The sequence below is a fragment of the Dreissena polymorpha genome, chromosome 3, assembly GCF_020536995.1.
Source record: "Dreissena polymorpha isolate Duluth1 chromosome 3, UMN_Dpol_1.0, whole genome shotgun sequence".
Classification (NCBI taxonomy): domain Eukaryota; kingdom Metazoa; phylum Mollusca; class Bivalvia; order Myida; family Dreissenidae; genus Dreissena; species Dreissena polymorpha.
The window spans coordinates 77,366,738-77,380,977 of record NC_068357.1 but is presented as its reverse complement, the minus strand read 5'-3'; the positions used below and the strand labels follow the sequence as shown (position 1 = coordinate 77,380,977).

The following is a 14,240-nucleotide window of genomic DNA, read 5'->3' as shown; positions in this document are numbered from 1 at the left end:
TTCGTTAAATTATGTTTCATGACCACTTCCCTCAACAACAAAAAATGAGCAGTGTCGTGCAAAAATGTGTCTTAATTATTCATCTGAGCAGTCTGGTCAGGAGCCAGGCTGTCCTCAATAGTAATTGAAGGTTTTGTGGTCTCATAAGCAGAAAGCACAGCTCGGTACCATTCTCAGTGATTGTGCATGCTAATTTGGAGCCATGTTGGCCGCTTATGGCACTGTGGCACAAGACTAGTTTCCTCATGAACGTAGGTCAGAATATTTGGATGCGTTTGCTTCTGACTCCTGTATGAACAGTTGAACCAGTTCAACCTTGAGTAAGCCTCGTATTGAGGTTTGCAGTGATGCTATGTTGAGAATTATCCTAGAATGCTTTCCGACTTGCATTCCCTATCATGAGGCTACGAGACCCTTGGGCAGGTCAACATCTAATGCTGCTTTAAACAACAAATAATCGTCTTCCTGGGAATGTGCATCGTCAAAACTTGCGCCATTAGGTCATCACTACCTTACGAATCATTGGGGAATTTTCTCCAGAATCGTGTTTCATCAATATAAGAGACCCACTTATTGACCAAATAAAAAACATATGAAGTAAAGAAATGATATGATGTTATAATGGTTTTTATAACCATGCTGCCTTTTATTTATAAACCTTATGGACAGGAGTAATAAAAATAATTGCACATTTTTATCAGATAACGGAATTTCCCATTGAAATGAGAAGTCCATCCAGTTAAATCTACATTTATTACAAAATATGAAAACAAACATGGAGAATAACATATATGCTAAACAAGAGTTCCGCGGTCGGAGATGACCGCATTGAAGCCGGATTTTTTATTTAAATGACAGGAAAGTACCTTTCGTGTTTTTGTCAATGCAATACTTAAATTACTGAAATATTGTTCAAAGGTCAAAATGAAATGTAAGTACTTTTCAAGGCATGAGCAAACCTTGTGTTATGTTTTGAATGCATGCATATACATGAACAACAATAACATTTAAGGTCACAAATATGAACTTGAATTGACAATTAGGAAAGTTTGATCTCAATTTTTTTATTAGCAAATTAGTAACATATTGTTTGAAGTTTCCATCAATTTCATTATCAAATGTAAGAAAATAAACTTAGATGAAATAATACTATTTATTGTTTTGCTTTCACATACCTACACAGAAATCCAGACAGCCTTATGATCACTCCAAAAGGTTTCTATCACACCAGTTCTAGCAGATAGATTGGACACATAAATATGATCCAAGCTTGAATGATAGTCTGTGGTTTCACTTGGCCTTCAAATGAATGACCTTGAAATGTCCAGTGGTTACTTACTAGTTCTGGCCAACCTTCATGTCAAGTTTCAAGACTCAAGGTCCAAGCATACCAAAGTTATAACAACTTTAACATTTTTACATTCAAGGTCACAGTGACCTTGACCTTCAAATGAATGACCTTGAAATGTCCAGTGGTTACTTACTAGTTCTGGCCAACCTTCATGTCAAGTTTCAAGACTCTAGGTCCAAGCATACCAAAGTTATAACAACTTTAACATTTTTATATTGAAGGTCACAGTGACCTTCACCTTCAAATGAATGACCTTGAAATGACCAGTGGTCATCTGTTAATCCTGGCCAACCTTCATGTCAAGTTTGAAGACTCTAGGTCCAAGCATACCAAAGTTATACCATGAAATAAGAACTTTAACATTTTTACATTCAAGGTCACAGTGACCTTGACCTTCAAATGAATGACCTTGAAATGACCAGTGGTTACTAACTAGTTATGGCCAACCTTCATGTCAAGTTTCAAGACTCTAGGTCCAAGCATACCAAAGTTATAACAACTTTAACATTTTTTATATTGAAGGTCACAGTGACCTTGACCTTCAAATGAATGACCTTGAAATGACCAGTGGTCATCTGTTAATCCTGGCCAACCTTCATGTCAAGTTTGAAGACTCTAGGTCCAAGCATACCAAAGTTATACCATGAAATAAGAACTTTTAACATTTTCGAGCACGCCGCCACCCCACCCGCCCCCCCCGCCCGCCCGACAACATCAATCTATAAGCCGAGATTTTTTCGAAAAAAATCCGGCTAATAAAAATAACACATCACAGATAAATGCAAGAATTATTTTACAAACAAATGATCAGGCAGATGGGACATATTCATGTGATCTTGTTTAGCTCCCACAAGCTAGAATCTTGTTTCAATTGAGATTATGTTAGCCTATTATAGCCTATTCTGTATTGGCCACAATAATTACAAATTTAATAATTATGGGTATTCTAATAAGCTAATTTTAATTTTGTTTGTGATAACCATGTCTATCAGTTAGATATCTCCTTCCCCAACCCACGAGTGACCAAGTTGTTACCATGACTCTTCGTTGTTACCACAAGTTGGTTACCCCATGGCCATATCTAAGTCCTTCCCACAGGTTGATCTCATGAGACCAGATACTATGTTGTGCTTAACAACAAAAATAAGTGTGTCCCATCAGTGCCACGATACTCTGCATTGGTAACAATTATTTTACCGTAACCTATTGAGCTCTATACAAAATCTTGTTCTTAAACACACATTTCAAGATTGAAGGCTATGTAAAAACAAACAAGTTAAAAATGTTTTAAACAATATGACAGTAAAAATATAAATCTAGCGCAGGCTAATCCAGGACATTTTCCACTTAATTGGATTTTTGTTAAGAGACTTCCTATAAACAAAAAATACCATATAAGTGGAAAAGTCGTCCCCAACTAGTCTGGACATAACATAAGCCCCAGAGCTCATTTCTAACCAAACAAAATGACAACTACAAACAACGAATGTCAACACATGCCTTCTATGTAAATATGTGTTATTTTATTTATTTATGTAACCAAGAATATCAACAAGAGACTATTATCCCAATTGCCTCTGAATGCTCAACCATTACCCTGACCAATCAACACCATTGATTTAATGCAATTCATCTTATGAGAAATTGGAACAACGTCTTTTGTAGACAAAAAAATACAACAGAAGCATTAAAAAAAGCTTGAATTTGGTGATTAAAATATACTTTTGTCTTAAATTTTTAATAGAAAATGTTAAAAATGTCATAGACAAACATTTAGATTACAGGTAGATCAAATGGAGACCTTCACTATTGTGAGCAGCTTTTATTTCATACAAATATGTCAACATTAATTCTTTGTGAAAAATTATGTTTAAAGCCTATTGTTGACGTTTGCTGTTTTGTTGTTCAAATTGATTGGTTAAATTCCATATTCTTACTACCACACACATTTTAACAATATTTTATGAGTCCAAATTACAAACAACAAATAAATACTACTGTCTAAATTGATAATGGATTTGTAAAAAAAAATATGCTTGTAAACACGCTTTGTGAACATCCAAAAGAATGATGATTTTATTGCATACCTGTGATTCCCTAACCTTAAAAGATGCAAAATGGTACATACAATAAATAAGTTACAAAGTATTTTACTTAATGTAAAAAAAAATAAGCCACATTACAAGCAGAATTGACCTTCCTTACTTACACTGCTTATACATTTTAAATGGAATAACTGGTTCTTACAAGGGACTAAATTTCTGTTGTTAACTGATGTAACAAGAATGAAAACATTGAATAATTGAGTTAACTATACAAGGATTTCTAGTATTAACCCTTAATATGCCACAACTTCTTTGTAGGTTTGATTGATTTTGAAATGGATGATCAAAACAACACAAGGTTTGCCTTTGAAATGTATGATAAAAATAACACAAGGTTTTTCTCATAATTACAGACTGTAAACAATTGTTGATATTTTAAATAGTGCAGTGCAGCATAAACAAGACTATTGTCAAGCAATTTAAGTCCCCTACCGGCTCCACCATTGTCAGAATATTTTTATTTTATTTGTTACCATAGCAACCAGAATTTTTTACGTAGAAACAAAATGAAATGACGTGCATAATGTCCTTATTGCCTTCTATCCATGTTTCAAGTTTCACGAAAAAATATTAAGAACTTTTAAAGTTATTGCAGGATCCAGAAAAGTGTGACAGACTGACTGACTGACTGACGGACACACAAGAGCGCAAACCGGTAGGGGACTAATTATAATGTCTAAGTCAATACCTCTAAGATAACAATAAAATCACTACCTCGAAGTTCAGAAAATCAAACCAAAAGTGTGTCAGATCTTATTAGAATCTAAGATAAATTGCCATGAAGTCTTGATAGGTGAAGGCCAACGATACTCACTGTATCAGGAATAAAAAAATAATAATTACAAAAGATAAAAATAAGATGATTGGAATTCTGATGAGTTTGACGTCGATGATCTTTGTGTCATTCTCTGTTTTGTAGTTTCTGCTGACACTAGTCTAAACATTCCCCTGGAAAATTAAACACATTCTTTTTAATTGACAGAGCAACAAATTTGAGTTAGGTCTCTAAATAATACAAAAGTAATTTCTTTGAATGAGAGCATTTAATTTATATAGTGAAGATTGAAATTCTCAAAGTTAATTAAACACTTTTTTAAAGCTGGAATTTGATTGACTGTAATTACTCTAAATTTTTGGACAGCTTAATATTTTGCTGAAATAATTATTTTTGTTGAATATATTTTCTGACATCCAGATTTTCACCCATAATTAATTACTCTAATATTTATGATATTTCATTGGACATTCATATTCAATCACAAGTTTATGGTTATCGTGTTTCTCTGGTCATGCATTCCACATGTTTTACACAAATTAAAGAGCTAAATGCAGAATGTTTTTATTTGTAAACCTCCCTTTTCTGCATTTTTTTTTAAGTGTTCAATCGATATGGATGAAGATGTCCAGCGAGTTTTTATTAATGACAGAAATCTGTAGCTTTTTATAAAATTCCTAGCTATACCTGATTTGGAAAACGTTGAAAGACACATTCTGTCAAGTTTGTTGATGCCCCATTGGAAGTCTAAAAACATAACATCAAGTTTGTTGATACTGTTAACTTATTTCTAAAAACATGATATCATAACAAAGTATTTAGCCTTTTACTTTAAACTTTTGGGTCAAAATACATTTACTACTACCACAAAAAAACTATGAATACATGTATAACTGACAATGCTACAGATATATATGATTAGCTCCATTAATTGTATTGCCAAAATGTAGAGAAGTTTTGTTTCAGGATATTTTTCATTTTAGAGTTAATTATCAGCTTCTTAAACTTAAAAAAAGTAATATTACCGCACATGCATTAACCCTTTCAGCGCTGGAACGGAATTTAAAAGGCCTTTGCAAACAGTTTGGATCCAGATAAGACGCCACAGAACGTGGCATCTCATCAGGATCCAAACTGTTTGCTATTCTGATAGTATTCTTTGAAAAAAATCTTAGAAAATGCTTATTTTAGAAATTCACCAGACGACATTTTAGCAGACTACAAATTTCCCAGCATGCAAAGGGTTAAGCCAAGTTTTCCCAGAAAAAGGCTAAATTAATAACCAGTGCAGAGGAACTTACCAGTGTCGCTCCCTCCATCAACCTGGTCGCCCATGTGTTTCTTGCGTTCCACACACGACTCTATCAGTGCCTTCATCATTCGAGCCTGCAATAAACAATGAACGATAAATTCACCAAAGTCTGATTGTCAATGTGTTAGCTGATAATTGATCTTAGGACAGGCTTTAACTCCATGTATAAAATCAAATATGATAACATTTTGTTGTCTTTGAACATTTGCCTGTGTTTATCATAGCATTCCTTTCCAAAAACCTGGAGATATTTTTGGATGGACTACACATTCAGTCATGTGACTCCCATTTATAAATATAGAGAACAAAAGTCTTGTTTTAAAGAGATTAAGCAAGATCAAGAACTTTTTTTAAAGAATCCAATTAAGGTGGAAAGTGTCCTCCCTGGTAAGCTGGTTTTACCAGAACAAGCCTTAGTTTTACAACTCTTTTGTTCTGAGATAGATGAATGTAAAGAACTTTTTAGTTGTATCCTAACCTGAGTGTAGCCTGTCTGCAGCAAGAAAAGTCTTAAATTTAATTTCATTAAATCCCAGCCCGAGTGTTACCTGTCTGGAGCAAGAAAGGTCTTAATTTTAATTTTATTAAATCCCAGCCCATGTGTTACCTGTCTGGAGTTAGGAAGGTCTTAAATTAAATTTGATTAAATCCCATTCCCAGTGTTACCTGTCTGGAGTAGACCTGGAGGACCTTGGTGACCTGTTGTGGGGCCCCAGAGTCAGGGTTGGTCTCCGTGACCAGAAACTGCAGCAGCAGCGCGGGGAAGGCGTCGTCGTCCACGTCAAACTGGGGCTCTATGTACTCCCAGCACAGCTCTGTGAACGGCACGGCCAACAACACCTCCTGGGTTGAAAAATGATGTATGTGCGTAAAGTAAATGTTTGAGAAACCAAACTAGCATGGTTTGTTTTGTTGACTGAGGAATTTCAGTTCAAGGCTTCCACTGCATAATTGCTTTTCTCTCAATCAATAACAGTTGCATTTACAATTATAAATGATGTTGATATTGAAAATGCAAATACAAAATTGAATCATTAACTTTAATAAGAAATTTACATGTATTAAGAATTTGAATCAATTAAATTATACATGAATATATTCAGATAAGGTCTGGCTCAATTACTCCTCTAGAACTCAATCATAGTGAGCATTGAGAATATAGGTCACATCTTGCTCACCTGAGGTGAAACTGAACTACTTGAAATAAACAACATTCTGGGAATACTGGGCTTAATGCATGTGCATAAAGTGTCATACCACATCAGCCTGTGCAGTCTGCACAGGCTACTATGGGATGACACTTTCCGCATTAATAAAAAAAAATATTAAAATGGAAGTGTCATACTTGATTAGCCTGTGCTAAATTCACAGGCTAATCAGGGTGACACTTATCGCTCATGCATTAAGCCCAGTTTTACAGGAATGAGGCTAAAATGATCAAAGAAGCCAAGTTACATCTTTCTCCCTGTCAATGATGGTGACCCCATTGGTGTTGATGGCCGCCCAGGTCTCGATATTGTGGTTCCTCTTTAGGAAACCCAGCTTGCCCAGTGGCTTGTTGATAAAACTGTCAAAGAAGGCAGCCCTGAAAGCAAAACACCTCATAACTGTCTATGCTCAGCAAAAGTCGGTGTAACACAAATGTCTAAAGTGTGCTTCATATGATATTTAAACCCTTTCATGACAACTTAATTAACTTAATACATTATGCATATAGGTTTAAATAAGCGTAAAATATATTCAATATACTAATATTAAGCATATATTTCAAGCTTAAAGAATGCATGACTGTCTCATGACTGCCGGTTTAGTACTAGTAAAAATTCTACACCGACATTAACATCTGCTCTAGCAACCTTACTTTGACACATAACTGGGGTGGCCAGCTCAGTTGGTAGACCCTGCAGTACAGATCTTACTATCAGGGGCTTGATCCTTGGCCAGGCAAAAAAACCTGAGTGGGATTTGGTCATGAAACCGTTTTATTACAGCCATTCTCTCTCCCCCCCCCCCCCCCCTCCTCTGATTAAAGTAGGAAGGTAGTCAGCACGTGGCATAATAGTGCACTAGGTACTGGTTAAAAAGCTTATCCAGGAAAATTGTGAGTAAGTTAACTGACTGCCATGAATATTACCAGAATACTGTAAACAAGGGACAAAATTGTCACAAAACCAGGTTTTCATTGTGAAAAAAAAATCTGATAAAGGGAGAAAACTCAAACTGAACTTTTGAAATGAACAAACAAAATTAACCCCCTTTGTAAGTTTGTTTTTTAAAAAAATCTATTTTTAGTCGTGGCGACCTTGACATTGGAGATATTGACGTGATTCTTTCGTGCGACACACCGTCCCATGATAGTGAACAAATGTGCCAAATGATTTTAAAATCTCACAATGAATGACATAGTTATGGCCAGGACAAGCTCATTTATGGCCATTTTTGACTTTTGAACTCAAAGTGTGACCTTGACCTTGAAGATATCGACGTAATTATTTCGCGCGACACACCGTCCAATGATGGTGAACAAATGTGCCAAATGATTTTAAAATCTGACAATGAACGACATAGTTATGGCCCGGACAAGCTTGTTCTGCCCGCCCGCCAGCCAGCCAGCCCGCCCGCATTCGCATATCTAATAACCAGTTTTTTCCTTCGGAAAACCTGGTTAAAAAACCTGTAAAAAATCCAAATAAACAAACAAAGCTAACAGAAGATCATCTCACCCATAAAAGGGATATTTCCAGCAGACCTCCATATATCTCCTGTACAAGGTGCCAAGGATTTTGTCAATGTCTTCATGCTCAAATTCCTGAGAGATCTGTCGATGGGCATCCAGCCAGCGGTTTTCTATGTCGTCTTTTGGTTCGGCCGTCTTCTTCTTGAAGAAGCTGACAGACGGCTTTCTGTACATATGCTCTGGATAGAACTGGTATAGACTGGCTCTGTTGGGAAATGAGGTAAGTCCTTGGTTACTGTATTGTCACAAAGCTTTATTTCCTTTTTTTAGCAGGAGACAAATATATTGGCCAATTCTCCAAAATATTTTTTTAATGATGCAAGATTCCCAAAATTTCATTTTTACCTTGAAATTAAATTTCCCCTTTCTCAGTTTTGTTCACAAATTATCTCACAAAATTGAAAGCCAGGCACTTTCTCTAAATCAAGACAAAAGCCCTGCTTACCATTGGTGATTAAGGACCAGCTAATATTTATCCACAAGACACCTTCACTGAGGTGAACTGCCCATTCCCATTCTATGTGCTAGAATGCACTCAATTTCATCTTTGCCCGAACTGGTTTCTTGGTAGGCAATTTACTGTAGTAGTAGAACAAGTGAGACTGGAAACTTTGACTGAACCAGCTTTTGGAAATAACAGAAAAATATCTAGCAACAAGAACCCCAGAGATGTGTAGGTGACGTGAAAAAAATAAAGTTCAATGACCACATTCAGAAAGCTCCATAGTAAAACCTTCAGTTAATTATTTAAATTGAAAACATATAATTTTAGAAAGACTTTAAACAAAAAAATTAAACCTGATTCAGACAAAGACACCAGCAGAAAAGCTATGAGACTCTGAAACTGCAAAATATTTGTAGAAGTAGAAAAGCTCTGTTCTTTCAACCCTTTTCCTGTTCAGAAGCTAAGGGAAAATGGTTATATGCAACCAGTAAAAAACCAGAACAGCCTGCAAATAACTCACAGTCTGTTCTGGCTTTATGCTGTTTGCTGCTCATCAGTATCTTAGGAGTGAACACAAGGGCTTTAAAACTTGAGTCTAGTAAGAAGTCAAAAATTTAATTTTATTTTCTAAGGGACTTAAGCCGCGTCAAAGTGCATATCAGAGTGATAAAGGGTGAAAAGTCAAGCTGAACAAGGGTTGATTGGTCTGCTCACCTGTATGTCTCTATGATATGGTCTCGTGGACTGTACTTTCCCCAAGTGAGCAGGGCCTGTATGCCTGCCAGGGTGTGGTACTCGTTTCTGGCCAGAATGTAGCGGCCCTCTAACACGTTGAACTTGGCCTCATGGTAAAGAAGGCATTGAATCTGCTCATGGGCAATCTGAGGTAAAGATACAATAATAGTGCAAGAACAAGAGATGTGTTCGTCAGAAACACAATGCCCCCTATTGCACCGCTTTGAAAAAAAAATAATATTTTTTTACCTTTGACCTTGAAGGATGACCTTGACCTTGAACTTCCACCACTCAAAATGTGCAGCTTCATGAGAATACCGCTTTGAAAAAAAAATAAAAATTGTTTGACCTTTGACCTCGAAAGATGACCTTGACCTTGAACTTCCACCACTCATAATGTGCAGCTTCATGAGAATGCGGCTTTGATTTTATTTTTTTTCTTTGACCTTGAAGAATGACCTTGACCTTGAACTTCCACCACTCAAAATGTGCAGCTTCATGAGAATGCCGCTTTGAATTTATATATATATTTTTTGACCTTTGACCTTGAAGGATGACCTTCCGAAGTTTTCAGACGGACAGACGCCATATATTTGACATTTGACCTTGAAGGATGACCTTTACCTTCACCTTTCACCACTTAAAATGTTCAGCTCCATGAGATACACATGCATGCCAAATATCAAGTTGCTATCTTCAATAGTGAAAAAGTTATGGCCAATGTTAAAGTTTTTGAACGGACTGACAGACGCTATATATTAGACATTTAACCTTGAAGGATGACCTTGACCTTGACCTTTCACCACTCAAAATGTGCAGCTCCGTGAGATGCACATGCATGCCAAATATCAAGTTGTAATCTTCAATATTGAAAAAGTTATGGCCAATATTAAAGTTTTCGGACGGACAGACGCATATATATTACACATTTGACCTTGAAGGATGACCTTCAACTTTCACCACTCAAAATGTTCAGCTCCATGAGATACACATGCATGCCAAATATCAAGTTGCTATCTTCAATAGTGAAAAAGTTATGGCCAATGTTGAAGTATTTTTCGGACGGAGGGACAGACTGACTGACATACTGACGGACAGTTCAACTGTTATATGCCACCCTACCGGGGACATAAAAAGAAAAACATTTGAGCCCTGCTCTGGGAAAATAGGGCCTAATGCATGTCTTACTTGGTCTTAAAATAGGGCTCAAATTGACATTCCAGATAAGCCTGTGCATTTCTGAACTGGCTTATCAGGTAAAACACCTTCAGCCTAGATTGGATGTTTGTCTAGCAGAGTTTTCCTTTGAACACACAGTTCTATAAAAGTGGAAAGTGTCCTCCATGATTAGCCTGTGAAGACTGCACAGACTTATCTGGGAGAACACTTAACACAAATGCATTAACCCTTTCAGTGCGGGAACCGAATTTTGAAGGCCTTTGCAAACAGTTTGGATCCAGATGAGACGCCACAGTTCTGTGGCGTCTTATCAGGATCCAAACTGTTTGCTATACTGATAATATTCTTTAAAAAAATCGAAGAAAATGCTAATTTTAGAAATTCAGCAGATGACATTTTAGCAGACGACAAATTTCCCAGCATGCAAAGGGTTAAGCCCTGTTTTCCATGAACTATGCTCATTTGAAAGGTTGTTTGCCTGCCAGGGTGTGGTACTCATTCCTGCCCAGGATGAAGTGGCCCTCTAACACGTTGAACTTGGCCCCATGGTACAGAAGGCATTGAATCTGCTCATGGGTACTCTCAGGTAAAGACACAAACATTGCAACAACAAAAAACAATAAAAAAGAGAGGTCTGAAAAACATGTCGGCCCCTAACTGGCACAAAGGCAATAAATAAGCGCAATTGTTACTTGTTTTAAGATATTTTTTCTAAACAAATTGAGCTTATAAATTAAACGGGTTCATTAGGCATATCTTACATTTTGTTCTTGTTCTATTGGGAAAAACACATTTCGCTGGAACATCAAAACAGGTTCATCTGAAACAAAAACCAATGAAAAATACTTAGATTAAACTAAATTTACACTACACGTATAGTTATACATAGGCCCTCATTTTCTCATTTTGTTTATGTTATCAACCAAATAAAATGTACCTATCAATACCCTAAAAATCTTACTTATACAATTGTACAACAAAGAGAATTGCAGGAACAAAGGATTACACTAATCTTCGTGGTCTACTGTGGGCGATATGGTAAGCAAAATCTCTTCAGAATATTTGATGAAACATCTCATTGGGTCCCCGTACATTTCTGCATGTATATTAAAAACAGTTGCATTTAAGCGGTGTTTGCTTTGTCATATTTACCTTAACCCTTTACCACTTAGATACGTATTTTGATGCATTAATTTTGTTGTCCCTTAGAAATTTTAATTTCATGAAAGACCTTTCTAACTAGATACCACTTTTAAAGGCTTCATTTCCAACCCTTAGATACTGATGAACAGCAAACAGAATAAAACCTGAACAGACTGTGGGTTACGTGCAGGCTGTTCTATTTGTATGCTGTTTGCACACAGCCATTTTCACTAAGCTTCTGAGTGGGAAAGGGTTAATCCATTTGCTTTAATCATAATTAGCATTATCTACTCAAAGGAATGATACTTTCCAGACTTCATTTGAATAGTATTTACAAGAGAAGTATTTATTTGCACATCAGTATTTATGAAAACACTATTTTGCAAGCCAGTTCAAAAACAGTAGATAATGTAGTTACAACAGAATATAAACTGTCTATTCAGACCATGATCACAGCAGATATTTGAAGAACATATTTGAAGTATGATTAGAATTTCTGGATGTCAAAATTGAAAACTGGTACTAGAAAAAAAATAAAACTAGACATTTAGATATGTTCTAGTCCAAATTACCTCATATGTGTACTTTCAAGTTGGTTCATAGTATATTAAACAACACTATTGAAAATTTTTACAAGGTTATAAATAAAAACTCACAGTTTTAGAAATGTCAACCTTTATTAATAATAAACACACAATTAAACAAGAGGGCCAAGATGGCCCTGAATCGCTCACCTGACTAACCTTGCGACATCAACTTAAATTCTATCAGACCCATATACAATCCCAAGCCAGATTTCATTAATTAATACATTCTGACTAAATTTCATTAAGACATGATGAAAACTGTGACCTCTAGGTTTGTTTTTCAAGATTAACAAGAGATGTTTTTGTCAAAAACACAATGCCCCCTATTGCGCCGCTTTGAAGCCATATATTTGACCTTGACCTTTCACCACTCAAAATGTGCAGCTCCATGAGTTACTAGCAAGCCCTGTTAAATTTTAAAATTTGTCATACATTAGTTTTATTAATTTAGCTAGATAGATATTCCAAAAAGCTTTCCAAAACAGTTTGAATTGTTAAAATATCCCAACCGGAAGAGAAGTTATGACAATTTTTGTCATGGAAATTTTGTCGATTTATTGGAAAATATTGGTACTTATTACTACATAGTAAATGCGTTAAATCACAGCACCTTTGCCTTATGTTATTACAGAGAAATTGACATAACTTTTGTTCTAAAGAAGATGTTTATTACTATAATCATCATGTGTGCATAACAAAAATAAACAGTTTACAACAAACCATTTATAGAAGTACATACATCATAACTCAAGCACATGTTCATAAAATAAGCATATGATAAATTTACATTACATGAGCACATGATATCCTGAACATACATTTTAGCAGAAGGCCATAATCCTCATCATGTGTGCATAACAAAAAAACAACAACAGTACAACAAAACATTTATAGATATACACACATTATAACTCAAGCACATGTTCATAAAATAAGCACATGATAAATGTACATTACATGAGCACATGATATCCTGAACATTCATTTTAGCAGAAGGCCATAATCCACATCATGTGTGCATAACAAAGAAAACAACAGTACAACAAAACATTTATAGATATACACACATCATAACTCAAGCACATGTTCATAAAATAAGCACATGATAAATGTACATTACATGAGCACATGATATCCTGAACATACATTTTAGCAGAAGGCCATAATCCGCCTCAACTTCAATCCAGGCCCAATCTTGAAAGCACATTTGAAATCAAACTTTTCCATTGGTGGGCTGTCAATGGACAAAATCAACAAGTTCTCCAAGTTTTCAATTTTAATAGAATTTCTGAGAGATGTTGAATGTCCATTCCCTTTCTACCAAGCAAATTAACTACATTCTCATATATGCTCTCTGCATTTGCTCTTTGAAGTTCAGCCACACCTAAAAAGTAAGTATGTGGCAAAGCCATTCCAAACTCATCAGTTTCCAAAAGTCTTACATAGGTCTATAAATTTTGCATCACTAAAATGTCTGTACTCTCATCGATCATGATACTGTACTTGCATGATGTCAGTATCTTCTGGAGAAGATCACTCCTCAGAACGTCTGCCATACAGTTTTGAAATTCCGACACACTGGAGCTGTGTTCATATGACGTGTGGCTGTCAACTTGAAGGTCATTGAGCTGGGTTGCACCCTGAAAATATATTAATAAAAGTTTGCATCCTGAAAATATAATTATGATTTCAAGTATATTAACGCTCAATATTTGTAGCAAACTTAAACAAAATCAAATTTTATCAATCAATTTAAAACAAATCAAATTTGTTTTAAAGATGTTTTATTTACTTTTTTACCTGCAAGACACACAATTATTAATAATATAAAAATTGTTCATGTATATTCATTTTAGTATTGATTGTCATTC

At 35.5% G+C, this 14,240-nt stretch overlaps 1 protein-coding gene across 2 annotated transcripts in view; it reads right to left on the bottom strand.

The window, feature by feature from the left end:
• Nucleotides 1-2,833: 2,833 nt before the first annotated feature.
• Nucleotides 2,834-14,240, bottom strand: part of LOC127874837 (FERM domain-containing protein 8-like) — a 39,110-nt gene continuing 27,703 nt past the window's right edge. For both annotated transcript variants that reach the window (XM_052419476.1, XM_052419477.1), the window contains 8 exons: nucleotides 11,401-11,459; nucleotides 9,440-9,606; nucleotides 8,267-8,485; nucleotides 6,999-7,128; nucleotides 6,210-6,386; nucleotides 5,533-5,617; nucleotides 4,919-4,978; nucleotides 2,834-4,404 (listed from right to left, as the gene is read on the bottom strand). In XM_052419476.1, coding sequence (XP_052275436.1) covers nucleotides 4,388-4,404; nucleotides 4,919-4,978; nucleotides 5,533-5,617; nucleotides 6,210-6,386; nucleotides 6,999-7,128; nucleotides 8,267-8,485; nucleotides 9,440-9,606; nucleotides 11,401-11,459 — 914 coding nt within the window. In that variant the 3' untranslated portion in view covers nucleotides 2,834-4,387. The remainder of the gene's footprint in view (nucleotides 4,405-4,918; nucleotides 4,979-5,532; nucleotides 5,618-6,209; nucleotides 6,387-6,998; nucleotides 7,129-8,266; nucleotides 8,486-9,439; nucleotides 9,607-11,400; nucleotides 11,460-14,240) is intronic.